A 17,640-nucleotide genomic window follows, 5' to 3' on the forward strand; every position below is an offset into this window, starting at 1 on the left:
ATTATGAAGTACGGATTGTTTTTTCTCAATAGTCCCACATTCTGAAGTCCCCACTTCTACTGAATGGTGTTTCTGCTACAAACAAAACAGTATGGCTACTGTCCTTTCTATGACACTAAAAGTATGAGGCCTACTGCGTATTTGGCTCTTTTCTAAAAGGAATAATATTACAAATATTTTCTAATGTTCTTATAGCAGCATTGAAAATAAAATGAAATTTCAATGGGACAAGACCAAGATTTACCAATAGGTCCATAAGGCCCTGCGGCTTTCCCTATTTTCAATTTTGGAAATTTTCCCGAAAATTTTGTAAGAACCGAGCGGAAAAACGCTTGTGCCTAGAGGCGTAAAAGCTATAAATCCGGCCTTGGTGAAACAAAATCTCGAGCCGATAAAATATCAGCAATCAATACATTTATATAGCTAATATTCAGTTTAATTTATTAGTTCTTACCAGAACTGTAAACTTATTTTGGAATAAAAAAATATTTTGAAAAAGGGAATTTGAAAAGCTTGAAACTTAGGCAATCAAAAATGAACAGAAATTAATTAACAAAAAAACTTAAAAGATGTTTTCCAAAGAAAAGTAAAGGCCATATTAAACTTGAGATCAGAAGAGATAGAAACCACAACTAACTCAAGCTCAAAACAAGTAGAAATTGTTACTAAGGAATGAATGAAATCCCAAACGAGTTGGGGTTTCGCCTCCTTCTTTGATTGCAAAAGTCTAAAACCTTCTGCGTCATTGGCACTTTACTGAAAACAAATTTTATTACAAATATTTATTTTTGTACTTATTACACTATTGAAAATAAACAAATAAATTATGCTAAACTTTTAATTTTGAACTGATGAGTTTTCAGAAGTTAATATCATTATATATCAAATGTTTAATTTAATTTTAATTGTTCTTTCCAAGACTATTCAAGACACAAATAGCTTCACTACAAACAAGAATTTGGATACTACCCCCCCCCACCCTAGCCATAAAAGTTGAAAGCTTACTGCATCATTGGCGCTTAACTGAAAACGAATCATATTACCAATATTTTCTTTTGTACTTATTGCAACATTTAATATAATTTATAATTACAGTAAAATTAGATTTGAAAGTGATGATCTTTCTACAATTATTTGCATTACATATTAAACATTCACTTAGATTTTATTTGTACTTTTCAAGACTATTCACGTTACATATAGTTTTCAGTAAAGCGCCAATGATGCAGTAGGTTTTAGACCTACAGTGAATTTATTAATACAAAAGTAAAACAGTTTTTTTTTAATATGATACAAAACTCTATCATAGTCCTAGTCGAATAAAGGCGGTATTGGCTGTATGTTTGATAGGAACAATCCGACTTTTAATCTTGAAATATTTTATATTGTGCTTTTATTCAAGATTTAGATAAAATCATGTTGTTTTATAAGCAACACCCTCATCGATCCCTGTCTAATCTTAGTCCTCTTGAAGTTCATCATAGCAAAAATACACTTGACATGTTTCTTAAACAATATGTCCAATGAATCTTAAACAGTATGTTCAAAATCAGTGAAAAAGAAGAAATTTAATATTGGTGATACAGTTCAAGTCAATCGAACCATTATTATTTTTGAAAAAGGTATTTATTTCCGATCCACTGAACTACGGTCTACTAGCGTATCTTCTACATGATATGAAAGACGATGAGATTCCTGGGGTTTCTTACGAGTATGAATTGCAAAAACTTAAAACCAATCGAATGTATCAAATTAAAAAGGTATAATAATAATAAAATAAATAATTTATTTCTTATCCAGTTACAAAAGGGGAAAAGTGGAGTACAAGGAGATAAAAAAATGAACTACAAATAGCAAAAAGAACGCAAAAACCACAAATACAGGAAAAAGAAATAACAATTTAGCAAAAGAGGCGGATAAGATGAATGTTAGGAGCTAGATGGATTGGCGCTTCATCAATTAATTTTGAACTTAGTTTTTCCACTTAGAGAACAATATCCGTTTCCTGATATTTACTAATTAACCTTTGGTTCCAAAATGATCGTGGTAAATAAAGTAAGAACTTGCAATACCGATAGTAATCTGTCTTGACCCTTTTTACGTCATCTTTATTCAAAAGTGTTTAAAAACCAGCAAAAAATAACACAGAATGGTCGCGTACAGAAACTCGAGTACAGCTTTGCAAGTGTTTATCGCCGGAAATGTCCAGGATTTCCAACAATGTTCAAATACCAACGATTATGCTAAAACTGAATATCCCGAATAGTCTGAAAATGAAAAGGACTTAGAGAATTGCAAACAGAAATCCCAAACCATCGAAAAGAAGTGACTTGTGGTACGGAAAAAGAATTGCAATACAAAGGATGAGGAACTAACCCCACTAAATATAAGAAATTCACATATATCTAACTTTAGCAATAATCCAATTTTTGCAAATATATCAGCGACAAATCGTACACAACACAGTAAACCGGCTTCAGTTCGGTTAATAAGAAGCAAGTCATCAGCGTAAGATATGTATGATACTTTTTTTTACTGCTTACGGATTACAAATTTCACCTCTTAATAATAACTGACAAAGATTCAAACATGAAGTGTATACAGGAACATACTGAAGATGTTTTCAAACGGTTCGTGGTAACGAACTGTAGTAAGGAGCAACCCGGCTCAATAGAAACCAAAACTCTAAAAAATGGAATTTTGATACCAATAGCTACATCAAAAGAATCGCATTTTAATGCTAATTTTAAATATACAAATTTCATCAAGTTGAGTTTTACGCATCAAAAGTTACCAGCCTGAGAAAATTGCGTCATTTTAGAAAATAGGGGGAAACATCCCCTAAAAGACATAGAATCTTAAAGTTTGTGAATCTTCGTGAATCGCGAATAGAATCTTAAAGTTACAGTTCGCGGTAACGAACTGTAGTAAGGAGCGACCCGGCTCAATAGTAACCAAAACTAAAAAAAAATTGAATTTTGATATTAATAGCTACATCAAAAGAATCGCATTTTAATGCTGAGTTTAAATGTATAAGTTTCATCAAGTTTAGTCTTACCCATCAAAAGTTACGAGCCTGAGAAAATTTGCCTTATTTAGGAAAATAGGGGGAAAACACCCCCTAAAAGTCGTAGGATCTTAACGAAAATGAAACCATCAGATTCAGCGTATCAGAGAACCCTACTGTAGAAGTTTCAAGCTCCTATCTACAAAAATGTGGAATTTTGTATTTTTTGCCAGAAGGCAGATCACGGATGCGTGTGTATTTGTTTTTTTTTTTTTTTTTTTTTTTTCAGGGGTGATCGTATCGACCCAGTTGTCCTAGAATGTTGCGAGAGGGCTCATTCTAACAGAAATGAAAAGTTCTAGTACCCTTTTTAAGTGACCAAAAAAATTGGAGGACACCTAGGCCCCCTCCCACGCTAATTATTTTCCCAAAGTCAACGGATCAAAATTCTGAGATAGCCATTTTATTCAGCGTAGTCGGAAAACCTTATAACTATGTCTTTGGAGACGACTTACTCCTCCACAGTCCCCGTGGGAGGGGCTACAAGTTACAAACTTTGACCAGTGCTTACATATAGTAATATGGGAAGTGAACAGATGTTTTCAGGAGTTTTTTCGGTTGGGGGGAGTGGTTGAGAAGAGGGGGATATACTGCGGGAACTTTCCATCGAGGAATTTGTTATGGGGGAAGAAAATTTCCATGAAGGGAGCGCAGGATTTACTAGCATTATTTCAATCAATGAAAAAATAAATATGAAAAAGTTTTTTTTTTCCGCTAGAAGTAAGGAGCAGCATTAAAACTTAAAAAGACAGAAATTATTGCCTCAAATTATGAGGGGCTCACCTCCTCCTAATACCTAGCTCTTTACGCTAAAGTATTTTTAGTAATGTCAACTATTTATTCTACGGCTTGTGTGATTCAGGGGTCATTCTTAATAAATTGGGACAAAATTTTAAGATTTAGTGTAAAGAGAGAGGTATTGACGAGGGGGCGAACCCTGTCATATGTGTAATAAAAACATGAGAATAAAAAATTCTTTACGTAAGCTAATTTATAAGTTACGTATATCTTTACTAATAAAAGATTCGTAAGAAATTAAAAGTTCTAGTTGCCTTTTTAATTAACCAAAAAATTGGAGGGAAACTAGGCTTCCTCCCCCGCTCTTTTTTCTCAAATCATTCGATCAAAGTTATGAGAAAGCCACTTAGCCAAAAAAAAAATAAAAAAAAACGCAAATTTTGTTTTCGCCAAAATCAAAACATGCATTGATTCAAAACCGTTCAGAAATTCAATAAAAAAAACAAGTTTTTTCAGCTGAAAGTAAGGAGCAACATTAAAACTTAAAACGAACAGAAATTACTTCGTATATGAAAGGGACTGCTTCCTCATCAACACCCCGCTCTTTACGCTAAAGTTTTTTACTGTTTTCAAGAGAAGAGTTGAGAGGAAGAGTCAAACTTTAGCGCAAAGAGCGGGGCGTTGATGAGGAAGCAGCCCCTTTCATATACGAAGTAATTTCTGTTCGTTTTAAGTTTTAATGTTTGCTCCTTACTTTCAGTTCAAAAAACTTGTTTTTTTTATTTAATATATAATAGTGATGAACATGTTCATGGGTGGATTTTCGTTCACGAACACGTGGGTAACGGCATATTTTTATTGCCAACTCTTGATGTTTAACAAAGGACTCATAAAGAAATATACATCTGTCCAAGGAGATACCACGTAGATAACTTGAAATAACAACATGATACATCCCACTGACAGTTCTAGCATGACAAAAGTAAAAACAAAATATTCCTTTGCTTGTCGTGGATCGTTTTCAAAACATTTTCTTGCTGCCAAAGAAACAAGACAGGACCCTACATTTCACATGTTCCTCAGATATTCAACAACAACCAGTTGTACGGTTGATTTTCAGTCTCTTTATTAAAATTTTTGGAATCTTGTAGCGAATCAAGGGGATGCTTTACAATTCTATACCTGTTGTAAAAACAGTTGTATTTCCACTCTTAGAAATTAGAGGTTTCCCCAGTAATTATTTTCTTTTAATAAGCCTCTAAAGAAAAAAAGTTAATCTGGCCTACTCATTAAAATGTCCCAATGAAGCCATAGTAATTTATTCATCATAGAATCTTCTCGGGTCTGTTGTTATTGTTAATATGCATTTTACTGCTATAGGAACATAGTATTGGCTTTCAAATAGATTTTTTTTTTTGTCATTTTACATCAGTACCAACCAGATTCACACAAATGAACTGGTCTGACGATAATGATATCCAAACTCCCATCTATCACCACGCTCGAATCACATTGACATCATTGGTCTGGTGGGTCTCCCCGAAAGATTTTTATCTATATCCACCCCTGGCCCAAGCTGAAAGCTCTTGAGCACAGGAGAGGAACCATTTTGCAAAAAATAGAATAATAAACCTGTCACGGAAATCATTTTCCCCAAAAGACACTTCCCATCCAGACACCACTAGCCACGTACTCTTTCGGAACCCGTTCCTATCTTGTCCCCCTTCCGTTGCTTAACCTCGAGGTATGAAAAACCTTTGTCCCCTTCATTAGTGATTAAACAAACCTCTAAATTTCCTTTTTTTTGGCACTGGTTATAACCAAGTTGTATGTTCGTTTGATTTTTTGTTCCCTCCTCCTTGTTTATACGTCCTCTTTTAAACATTTTAACGCTAATTTTATCGCACTCTTTTTTAGTTTTATTTTGGCTTTTAAATTTTTAATTTTCTGACATTTTGCCGCTTAATGTTTTATTTTTTTTAACTAATGAATCGTTTTGCCTTTCTGATTTTGTTGTTTTTCGGATTGTTTTGCCAGTTCTTAGTTGTTGCGCTATTTTATTTTATTTATTTTTTTTTTATTGAATGTCAATGTAGCAGCTCTTTGCTAGTTCTGAATATCAGAAGAAGAAGCTAAAATGGCATCATTAGCCAGCTCGCAAACAACACTCGTTAGCCAATGTGTATTTGGCTCTCCCCTTTAAAAGTGGCTTGACAGTATGAGCATAATTTATGCACATATGTAACTTAAATCAAATAAAAAATGGCAAATACTAGCTGTATGGTCGGCCAGACAACCACCAGATTCAGCATCATTCAACCTGTAAACAATTGAGTACTAACTGTACAGACCCCTCAAAATAGCTAACAGCAAATAAATTATTTGTAAACCTTAATATGAATAATTTCCTTTATTTTTGTATAATCAATTTAGTTTTGCAATTAATATAACAGCACCGATAGCATAACGTCTTATTCAGTGATATAATCATTTCAAGCTGTTTTAACACCATGGCAATGTAAATTTCATGACGTCATCTTGGAATAAACATCATCAAAGTAAAAATACCATGACGCCAGTTTTACTTTATATGGCCGGTCTCCCAGTGGTTGCAATCAGTCAAGATAAAAATGACCCTAAAAAACGTTATGAAAATTGTTATTCCTGTGTCATTTGCTGGAATAGCTGTATTTTATGCAGCAAAAAAGTACAAACAATTTTGCAGGAAGGAGAAGCCACCGAAAGAATCCAAGACAAAAAAACTGTTTGGTTTATTTCAAAACTGGTGGGGATTAGCAAAAAAGGAGAAGGTGTGCCAAAAGAAGCCTGAGAAAAAAGTACCAAGTCTAGACTTTCCTATAGAAGAGGAGAAAATTAAGCCTGAAAAACAGCACGTGCCAAGTTTAGGCACGTGCCAAGTCCCAGCAACTGTCAAAAAAGAAGCCAAAATGTTCGACTTTTCTTTAAAAGAGGAGAAAATTAAGCCTGATAAACAGCGCGCACCAAGTTTAGGCACGTGTCAAGTCCCAGCAACTGTCAAAATGGAAACCAAAATGTTCAATTTTCCTTTAGAAGAGGAGAAAATTCTTGACTTTTGGAATAAAATTAAGGCGTTTCAAACCAGCCTCAACCAGTCCAAAGAAAAACCAAGCTTTATTTTTTGGGATGGTCCTCCATTTGCAAATGGGCTACCTCACTATGGGCACATATTAGCTGGGACGATTAAGGATGTAGTTACACGCTATGCACACCAAAATGGATATCATGTTGAACGACGGTTTGGTTGGGATTGTCATGGTGTTCCTGTTGAATATGAAATCGATACAATTTTAAAAATTAAAAGTCCTCAACAAGTAAAAAAATTTGGCATCAAAAACTACAACGATTTGTGCAGGGAGAGTGTCATGCGATACTTACATGACTGGGAACGAATTGTAACTCGACTTGGAAGATGGATTGACTTCAAGAACGGATACAAAACCCTCGATGCTAATTTTATGGAATCGGTCTGGTGGGTATTCAAGCAGCTCTTCCAGAAGGGACTGGTCTATAAAAGCTGTAAAGTTATGCCATTTTCAACCTCCTGCTCTACAACTTTGTCAAATATCGAAGCAGAGCAAAACTACCGAGAGATCACTGACCCTGCTGTTATTGTGACGTTTCCCCTGGAAGAAGACCCGACTACTAGTCTGTTGGCCTGGACAACAACCCCATGGACCTTGCCGTGCAATATGGCTCTTTGTGTCAATGCCAATTCAACTTATGTTAAAGTGCTGGATTTAAAAACTGGTGCTTTTCATATTTTGATGAGGCGCCTGTTGTCTTCACTCTATACATCAGAAGATATGTATATAGTGAAAGATGTTTTTGACGGGAAAAGGTTAAGAGGAAAAAAATACAAACCTCCCTTCAACTTTTTTATTGAACACAAAGCAAAAGGTGCTTTTCAGGTTCTAACTGATGACTACGTCTCTGAGACGTCTGGCACTGGTATTGTCCACCAAGCACCATATTTTGGTGAGGACGATTACCGGGTGTGTCTTGCAGCTGGTATTATTGAAAGGGATCAGGAAATTATTTGCCCAGTTGATGATACTGGGCATTTCAAAAAACCTGTTGAGGATTTTCTTTCCCAACATGTTAAGGCAGCGGAAGAAAACATAATCAGAGCTTTAGAAGAAAGAGGACGACTTATCCAAAATTCACAGTGGAAACATTGCGTTCCGTTTTGTGAAAGATCCAACACGCCCCTTATCTATAAAGCAGTCCCTTCTTGGTTCGTCCGAGTAGAGTGTCTAAAAGAGACTCTAATATCAAACAATTTAGGAACCAATTGGGTTCCTGAAACTGAAAAAAAAAAAATTACAAACTGGTTACGTGATGCTAGAGACTGGGCCATCAGCAGAAACCGTTACTGGGGCAATCCTATACCGCTTTGGGTTTCCGAAGACGGTAAAGAAATTGTCTGCGTTGGATCAAGAGCTGAACTCCAAGAATTGGCTGGTTTGACTTCTCCCATAGAAGATATCCACAGGGAAAACATTGATCATGTCGAAATTCCGTCAAAACGACCTGGCATGCCTCCATTGAAGCGCATCTCTGAAGTCTTTGATTGTTGGTTTGAGTCGGGATCCATGCCTTATGCCCAAGCTCATTACCCCTTTCAGGGAAAAGACAAATTTGACAGCTGCTTTCCTGCTGATTTTATTGGAGAAGGAACTGATCAAACACGAGGTTGGTATTATCATTTGCTTGTTTTATCGACAGCATTGTTCAAGAGACCCCCCTACAAAAATGTAATAGTAAATGGGTTTGTACTTGACTCAGATGGGAAAAAAATGTCTAAAAGAAAGAAAAACTACCCAGATCCTATGGAAGTGATAGAAAAATATGGCGCGGATGCCCTTCGCTTATATTTGATTGACAGTCCTGTCGTTAAAGGAGAAAACCTCAAATTCAATGAACAAGGTGTAAAAGATTATTTGAAAAATCTTTTACTTCCTTGGCTCAATTCGTACAAATTTTTTGTACAAAACTCAAACCGTTTTGAGAAAAAACACCAAAAGTTCATCTATGATGATCAAGGATCCATCCATATAGAAAATTATATGGATAAATGGATCCTGTCACTTACTGACAGTGTCCTTATATTTGTAAAACAGGAAATGGCCGCCTATCGACCATTCACTGTTATTCCAAAAATTATCAAATTGTTAGATGTACTGAACAATCAGTACATCAAACTTAATAGACCTAGGATGAAGGGAGAAAATGGAAGTGAAGACTGTTTCAAGTCTTTACATGTTTTGTTTTCGGTCCTCTATACCATGATTCGAGTCATGGCGCCATTCACGCCATTTTTTACAGAATGGCTCTACCAAAGACTGAAACCCTTTATAAAAGGGTATCCAGGGGATAAACAGACAGCTTCAGTACACTTTCTGATGATACCTGAGCCAAGGAGCTTAGAGATGGACAAAAATATAGAAGAATCTGTCTCTTGGCTTCAAATTGTTCTGGAGCTTGGACGTGTTATTCGTGCGCGTACAATTCTTCCGATGAAAACTCCACTTCGTGAGGTTGTTGTGATTCACACAGAGAAATCTGTTTTGAAAAAAATAAAAAAGCTGGAGAAGTATGTCCTTGATGGATTAAACGTCAAGTCTCTTACTCTAACCACCAGTTGGTCACAGTATGGTGTATCATTAAGGGCCAAGCCAAATCACAAAGTTCTTGGTGCTAGGCTGAAAGGTAACTTTGAGTCGGTTTCAAAAAAAATTAAACAGCTCACTGATGAGGAGCTACAAAAATTCCAAAAGAACGAAGAGATGGTTCTTGGGGATGAAAAAATCACCACAAAAGATATTAATATATCTTTTTCTTTTTGTGGTGATCCGTCCAAACAGGTGTCGAGCCGGTTTGAAGCATATTGGAATGGAGATTTGCTTGTGCTTCTGGATATTTGTCCGGATAAAAGCATGAAGGATGAAGGAGTTGCAAGAGAACTTAAAACTTTAGTTCAAAAATTCAAAAAGAAGATGAAACTTGTACCATCCGACATCGTCACTGTCCTATATGAAGTAAAAGAAGAAAATAATTATATTTCTTTTATTTTAAAAAGTAATAAATCGGCGATTGAAAAAGACACGCTGACTTTTCTAAAACCCTATTTGCTTTCGGAAAATCCGAAAATAGTTGGCGAAGAGGTGCAAGAGCTAAAACTTGCCCCCGGCGTTTTACGTCTTTTACTAATAAAAGACTAATCAAACAGTTAGTGGTAACGAACTGTAATAAGGAGCGACCCAGAAGATTGACAAAATATAGAAGAATCGGTCTCTCGGCTTCAAAGTATGTTTATGACGAATTGAATGTCAAGTCTCTCACTCTAACCACCGACAAATCCAAGTGTGGTGTATCTTTAAGGGCTAAGCTGGATCATAAAGTTCTTGGTGCTAGGTTGAAAGGTAGCTTTGAGTCAGTTTCCAAGAAAATTAAAGTACTCACGGATGAGCAGTTACAACAGTTTGTAAAGGACAAAGTGAGGATTCTTGTGGATGAGAAAAAACCACAGAGGAAATTCGTATATTTTGAATTTACCAATGCTTCACATACCATCACATAACAAGGTGTCACTGAATTGGTACATAGCAGGAGAAGGCACTGGGCTCACTTCTCTACTGTGTAATCTTACACATAACTATGACACTCTAAATTCTCAATTACTCTTACTTGTCACACAGAGAGGTATCACTTACACTCTAAGAATATCGAGAAGGTGCTTGGCTTGCTTCTCTAATGTGTACTCTGACACTGCTTACACAATGCACAGGTTATTTCCACTTCAAATTGATTCAGTGTATTAGGCTGCTTGATCACTCTTCCAGAACGGGTTCTCGTGCCGACTATGGGGTAAGAATCTACTTCATGTGGCTGAACTACAGATTCTAGTGGCTTCAACTGTTTATTTGAACCTTCTAGTGGCAAAGACGCTGTGCGATCCCCAGCAGTGACTTACGGGTGATTGGTTTTGGGCTGTTGACGGATGGCTCTTGTTTAAGGTTACAAATGGGGTCAAAGCCTGTGTCTTGGAGGCGTTTCCTTGGCGGCTTGATAGTTGTACTCTATTTCGTCTGATGACAGATCCATCCTCTGTCTCGACTACTTAGGATCGAGGAGACATAGATTGGGCAATTATTCTGGATGTGCTCCACTTCCCCCACCTGGTATTTTCAGTACATAAACTGATTGCCCTGGTTCTACTGATGGCAACAACTTAGACTCCGTGTCGTAGAGATCCCTCTGTTGTTTTTGAAGAAGCATACGTTTCTCAATGAACTTACGTGTACTAACTACTTTCTTTTTTAAATGGCAAGAGGTACATGGTAGAAGGGTTTTCAGTTGACGACTCATGAAAAGTTGAGATAGCTAGGCTAACCCATCCACAGGAGTGTTTCTGAATTCGAGCAGACCTAAGTATGGGTCTTCATTATTTTTCGACGCCTTAGTCATGAGATTCTTTGCTGTTCTGATTGTTCTTTCCACAAGACCATTGGACTGGGGATATATTGGGCTGGATGTTTTGTGAGTGAATCCCCATATCTTTGCAAACTCTTGGAATCCTGCTGAGGAATACTGAGTGCCATTGTCAGTAATGAGAATAGATGAAATGCCATACTTGGCAAAGTGGGCTTTGAATTTAGAGGTGATGGCACTTAAGATAGTGGAGCCGAGTTTGTCCACTTCAAAACAGCGACTGTGATTATCAACTGTCACGAGACAGTCATTACTGTTTAGTGTGAATAGGCCGGATGGAAGAGTCGAAATTGCATGATTGGTCAGAGGCTCCTTTTGGTTTCATGTTAAACTTCTGGAACACGTTTGACGACTCCGGACATATCCCCCAAGGTCTGCATTTAGGCCTAGCCAGTAAACTAGCATTCTAGCTTGTTTATTTTGGTTTTTCTGCTCCAAGATGTGCAGCGGAGCTATTTCAAGATGCCTGGCTGCAATGCCTTAGGTATTATCAGTCTCTCGGCTTTGAATATGATTCCTTCATTAATTTACAGTTCATGTTGGATGTTACAGAACAGACATGCCTTTGAATTGCATGTCTTTTTGCACTTTGGCTAACCATCGTGGATGGGTTTCAGCAGGACACTCAGTTGACTGTCTTTTGGAGTTTCTTCCTGAATTTGGGCAATTTTCTCATCACTTATAGGTAAGTGTCTATAAATCTGATGTACATAAACATCTGTCTCCAGTTTCTTGTTGATGTCTGGGAGATGCAAACGGGAGAGAGCATCGGTAACTGGTATTTCTGAACCTGGTCGGAACTGCAGCTGGTAATCCTATGGTTGAAGCTGCAACACTAGCTTTTGTACCTTCGGCGGGGGACCTTATGGGTAGGGTTTGAAACAGTCTTTTCAAGAGGGTAGTGGTCAATGGTTATATTCACGTGCCTTCCCTACAAGTAGTGATGGACAATATTCTCCTTGAGGTTGTTCCAGAGGTTCACAATCTGTTTGGGAAGAAGCTGCATCTTTCTCCAGTCCTTGCATGAAGTTTGCAGATTTGTTTTGGGTGTCCTCATGTTATTTGGGAGGGGTCAATCTCCAGGAGCTCCTTTTCTTGATTGGTAAAGAGGAGTTTATGTGCCTGGATCATTTCCCCACATTTCTGCTTGTAGATTAAAGAGTGGAGGTTGAGTTCCCTCAGCCTCAATCCAAAGTGTATGACTTTGTATTTTTCAGTATTGAATTCCAGCAACCATCTTTTGACCCAGGAACACATGTGGTTGAGATCAGTTTGGAGAGATTGGCAGGCAGAAGGGGTATTGGCAGGACCTATGAGTTTTGAATCATCCACATAGAAAGTGGTTTTGTTACTGGTGATAAGGGCTAGCTCATTTATGTATATATTGAGCAGGGTAGGGCCCAGGACACTGCCCTGGGGGATCCTGCTGGTGAATTTGACTTTATCAGAGAGTGAGTGACTGTTGGGTCCTTTAGTCACTTTCACTTGGTGTGTTCTGTCCCTCAGAAAATCCTCAGTCCAAATGATCACTTTTGGATTAAGAGAAAGAGTGCATAGCCTGTGAATGAGGTAGTGGTGACAAACTTTGTTGAAAGCTTTGGCTAGATCCATCAGGATTATATCCACTGGTACTCCTTTTTCTAGTAGGTCAGTTACAAGACTGTAAGATTCAAGAAGGTTTGTATCCACTGATCTCTTAAAACAAAAACCATGCTGGATGCTCCTTATGAGTGAGTTAGCCTCAAGATGGTTTATGATGTGTTTGTTGACAATTCTCTCCATGACCTTGCATGCCACACAGGTAAGGCTGATAGGTCTATAATTTGCAACTGAAGTTTTGCTACCCTTCTTATGAATTGGGATGACTATTGGCTTCTTCCAATCACTTGGAAGCTTTCCATGTGTTAGCAACAAGTTAAATAATTTCACCAGGGGCACTGGAATAGCAGGGCTTAGTTCTTTCAGCAGTCATGGACTCAGACCATCATGTCCAGTTGATTTGTTGGCATCAAGCTCCTTAAGCTGTTTGGTTACTTATTTGAGTGTGGTTGGTGAGTTTAACATTGGGAAGGGAGTGTGAGCCTGTTCTGATAGTGGGGGGGTTGATTGGAGGTCATCCTTAGAAAACACTGAGGCAAACTGCTGATTCAGAAGGTTAGCTTTTTTGGGGGTGCAGGAAGAGACTGAGCTGTTATTCTCCAGGTCTGGTACCAAGTACCAGACCTGGTTGGTAATAGACCATCCAACCCAGTATAAGAATAACCAGACACTATCCCTGCTAGATTTGACAATCACTAAAAACCAAGAATTGTTGGTGAGCACTGAGTACCTCCTTCTCATTGTTGCCAGTGACCATATCTGCATCTGCCATAACTTGCTGCTTAGTCAACAAACAAAAAATTGTAACAAACAAACTTACACTAACTACTGCAAAATCAGGGAGATATTACAGGTAGTAGAATGGGCCAAGTGTTTGTCAAGGGAGACATTGAGCTACTTTAAGAACTATGCTCCAAGCTGAGAGAACATGCACTTCAAGTTCATTCCTGAAGACACCAAAAACGCTGCCATACCTGAAGCAGCCTATTAAAATGGTTGTGAACAGTAAGAAGAAGGATTTTTCAAAGTATAAGAAATGCAAATGCACACACCACTGGGATCATTTTACAAGAGCAAGGAATAAACTAAGGCAACTGACTAGGCACTTCATTGCTGACTATGAAGATAACTTGGTATTGAACATCAAAGACAACCCAAAGAGGTTCTGAAGATACATATCTGCTAAAGATAAGAGTAGACAAACTATTTCATTCCTGCTCAATCCTGAAAGAAAAAAGCTGGAAGATAAGGAGGACATTGCATATTGGACCCCCCTGATCAGCCACAGTACACCAAGTGCTTCAGCTGGCTTAGAACTGGACAGCAAGAAGTCTCTGGGAGCTTCAGTTGAATGGAGGCTTTGTGCAATTCTGGGCCCATCTTGGTCACAATATACTTTTACACAATTGGTGATGCTCTTCTATCAGCAAGAGTTCAATCCTTCCTCAAGCAATCTCAAGCCTATTACTTCAAAGTCATTATATGTTCACGCTTACACACAATATACTGCTATGGAGAGGCAGCCCATAATAGATAACTTTGCTAGGAAGATGTTTTTGAGCCCATAAAAACCATATCAAAACAAACAAAACCTAGAAGAATTATCCTTCAATCAGAATCTTTTGCAAATACTGTAATGTTTACTAGGTTTTCATATTCCCAAGGGATGGCATACTTCATAGTCACCCTGCAATGCCATTTACTGCCATGGTTCCAGTTAGAAAAACTTGTCAAAGGGCCAAACTGGTGGCACTATAGTGCCATGCAAGCAGAATTCTCCTTTAAGGAATAGGGACAGAATACAGAACTTATGACAGATCAGAAAATATATACAATCTCACAACACTGAAACATCTCCAACCTATTACATCCAGCTTAGATAAAATAAAATATTTATTTCAAAAAAATCTATCACAGACCTACATAGGGCCAAATTTGGACTTTGGAGTCTACAAATCAGATGGTTGTACTAAAACTGGCAAAAATGTTAAAAACAACAACGAAAAGAAAAATCACTGAATAATCGTTTATGAGTCAGTAATTAAACTATAATAATTCATTTAAAAAGATAAAAACTAATAAGCAAATAAGTGCAACAACCTAGGTAGTATCATCAGACAATAAACAAAAGAGAGAAACTAGTGGGATATTTTATTCATTTTATCTCTGATGAAGGGGACCAAAGTTTTTTCATATCTGGAAGTAAAGCAGAAAATGGGGGGCAAAATAGGGATGGGCTCAGAAACAGCTTGAGGCGGCTGTAATCTGGATGGGGGAGTGACGTTTGGGGAAAATACTTGCCATCTGAGGGTTTGTTATTGCATTTCTTTTGCAAAACAGAGGCACAAGAAAACCCCTTGCACTCAAGGGTTAAGCTGGGAGCAGAGAGTATGGCACTTTGCCTTCTTTGAAAATTATTTGCAAGATTCTTTTTTGGATTGATTTAGTTTTTTTTTCAATTCTATGCAAGAGATACCCCGGTGCCAAACTGGATTAGTATATTCGAGATGCAGGCAGACATAAGATGTGTAAATCCTTAAAGAGTGGGAAGGGGGATGCTAAATTTATTTACAAGCTTAAGGGGGGCGATAGATACATTAGCTCTATGGATAACGTCTTTAATGTGGATATCCCACTTTAAATTTGAAGAAATTGTGATGCAAATTAGTTTAAATGAGAACCCAGAAATTTCAGGAGGGATAGGATTAAGAAAATAGGGTAAGGATTTGTGGAAACAAATTGGCATTATCATGCATTTAGAGGGGTTTACTGGCATGTCTAAGTCCCAGGCCTCATCTCCAATTTCAATTAGGATACTCATAGGGTTGCTTGTCAAATTTCTGAAGCAAGTTTCAAAGAAATTTCAAGAAATTTTTTAAAGGGACTTAATGGTTTCCATTTTCCTGCATTTTCAATGGAATAATGCTTCTCATGTGTCATATACTGATGATACCTTTAATATCAGCTGAACTATAGAACAACTTTCTGGAATTTTTGAATATGCAAGATCATTACCTATATTTTGGTCTTGAATTTGACATAGGGAAATACAGGCTCCTAGTTTTCAACTGGTGTAAAAGCAGCCCTGTTCCATCAATAGCTCTTCGTTCCTCTATAGTTCAGCCAGTAGAAAATATCACATATCCTGGCCTTCCAATCAGTCCAACTCTCTCTCTCTCTCTCTCTCTCTTGCACTTGACAACTTCTGATGACTCAAGCTTTTTGTAGAATTGCCCATGCTTATTCATCCATAGTTTCTGTGGAATTGTGCTTCAGTTGACATATCCTTGCACCTCTTTTTAATTCATTTACCCTTCCCCACATTCTGTATGTTGTCATTTTTGGGAAATATTTTACCAAATGTGATAACAGAATAGTTTACTCCTTTTTCTTCATTCTAGCTAAATATCTGCTTCAATTTCCTCAATGGTTACAAAATTTTAGTTTTGTTCAGAGGCTTGGAGTAGCTGGCCCCAAAGAAACTGTTTTTCAATGAATAAAAACATAATACAAAGACAGCTAATCATCCTTGGTGCCAGCTACTGCTGCATTGCATGCAGTTAAGACTTGTATATTTTTATGCCATATGTTTATGATTTAGTTATTATTATTTTCTTTTTGTTTTGATTCTTTTGGTTTCTTCTACTAATGTGTTTTGTCTACCTGAGAGTTGTAAGTTTGCCTTTAATATATGTATTATTTTGTTAACATGTTACCATTCCAGCTCCTGAAAAGGTCACTAGATCTCGTAATTTCTGTTCTATAAAGCTTTCTTCCAATATTCTGTTACTATTGACTCAGCTTCTACATTGCTTGTTTTTGTAATTTTGAGTCATAGGTGCTCAGGGCTGGTCAATCATGCAGGACTACTTCCAGTTAATTAATTAGTTTTTAGACATAGAACATAGTTTGCATAAATTTCTCATTTGTGTTAAGAAGGGAGAGAATGTTTAATTTTTTTTTTTTAAAATTCCGTGTCTTACGAAAAATTTAAAATACCCTTGGAAAATAACCATTAAAATCGTCAGTTCAAATTATTCATCAAGACTAGGTTTATTCGGAAATAATCCTATCAAAAATGAGCAACTCTTTAAAACTTTGGGCCCTTGTCCCGGTTCATGGACCACCTTTTTGATTAAAATGGCTGCTTATAAATTGTGATGGAATTAATTAGCCCATGCGAGAGCATTTGGCTTTTGAATGATAAGATTGTTGTACCACTCCATGTCAAGTTTTCTCTATATTTCTGTACAGTGATTTATTTTATTTTTATTCTTTTGAGAAAGATTGATTTCTTATATCAGTCTCAGGATTTTGAGATTGTGCCGCTAAATTTTCACTAGTCTTGCTTAGAGTCTTATTAGGATAGAGTATTGGCGCAAGAGGCTTAACCTTACAACTAAATATGGACTTCTCTTTCCCAGTTCTAAAAATATCCAGGTGAAGTTGCAGTTGCGAATTGTAGTTGGAAGAGACCAGTCGCTGCTTTGCTTTCTTGCTTTCTCCAATAATGGTCGCATCTTGAGGATTTAAGGGTGAAATTATCGTTCCTTGTAATTAAACCTTTGTTCAAAACGATATTTGGATCTTCAGTATTCATATGATTGTATGTTTATTATGTCTATTTTTTTCCAGTGATTTCCAATATTGGCCCAAATTAAATTAAAATGAAAAGAGTATATCAGAAATTAGAATATCTTGCT

The 17,640-nt window shown here is 37.0% G+C and overlaps 3 protein-coding genes across 3 annotated transcripts in view; 2 read left to right on the forward strand and 1 right to left on the reverse strand.

The window, feature by feature from the left end:
* LOC136034680 (uncharacterized) overlaps nt 1-17,640 on the reverse strand; it is a 285,081-nt gene that overhangs the window by 146,957 nt on the left and 120,484 nt on the right. The gene's annotated exons all lie outside the window — the stretch shown is intronic.
* On the forward strand, nt 6,439-10,068 carry LOC136035048 (isoleucine--tRNA ligase, cytoplasmic-like). The gene has a single exon (XM_065716646.1). It carries the CDS (start codon nt 6,454-6,456, stop codon nt 10,066-10,068), a length of 3,615 nt encoding a protein of 1,204 aa, XP_065572718.1. The 5' UTR covers nt 6,439-6,453.
* Nucleotides 12,363-17,640, forward strand: part of LOC136034684 (uncharacterized) — a 37,143-nt gene continuing 31,865 nt past the window's right edge. Inside the window, exon 1 of the mRNA XM_065716007.1 lies at nt 12,363-12,440. The gene's annotated coding sequence lies outside the window, so the exon portion shown is untranslated. The remainder of the gene's footprint in view (nt 12,441-17,640) is intronic.

The sequence above is a fragment of the Artemia franciscana genome, chromosome 13, assembly GCF_032884065.1.
Source record: "Artemia franciscana chromosome 13, ASM3288406v1, whole genome shotgun sequence".
Lineage (NCBI taxonomy): Eukaryota > Metazoa > Arthropoda > Branchiopoda > Anostraca > Artemiidae > Artemia > Artemia franciscana.

Coding starts and splice junctions, on each gene's coding strand:
- LOC136035048 (XM_065716646.1), top strand. CDS start 6,454: ATGAAAATTGTTATTCCTGTGTCATTTGCTGGAATAGCTGTATTTTAT.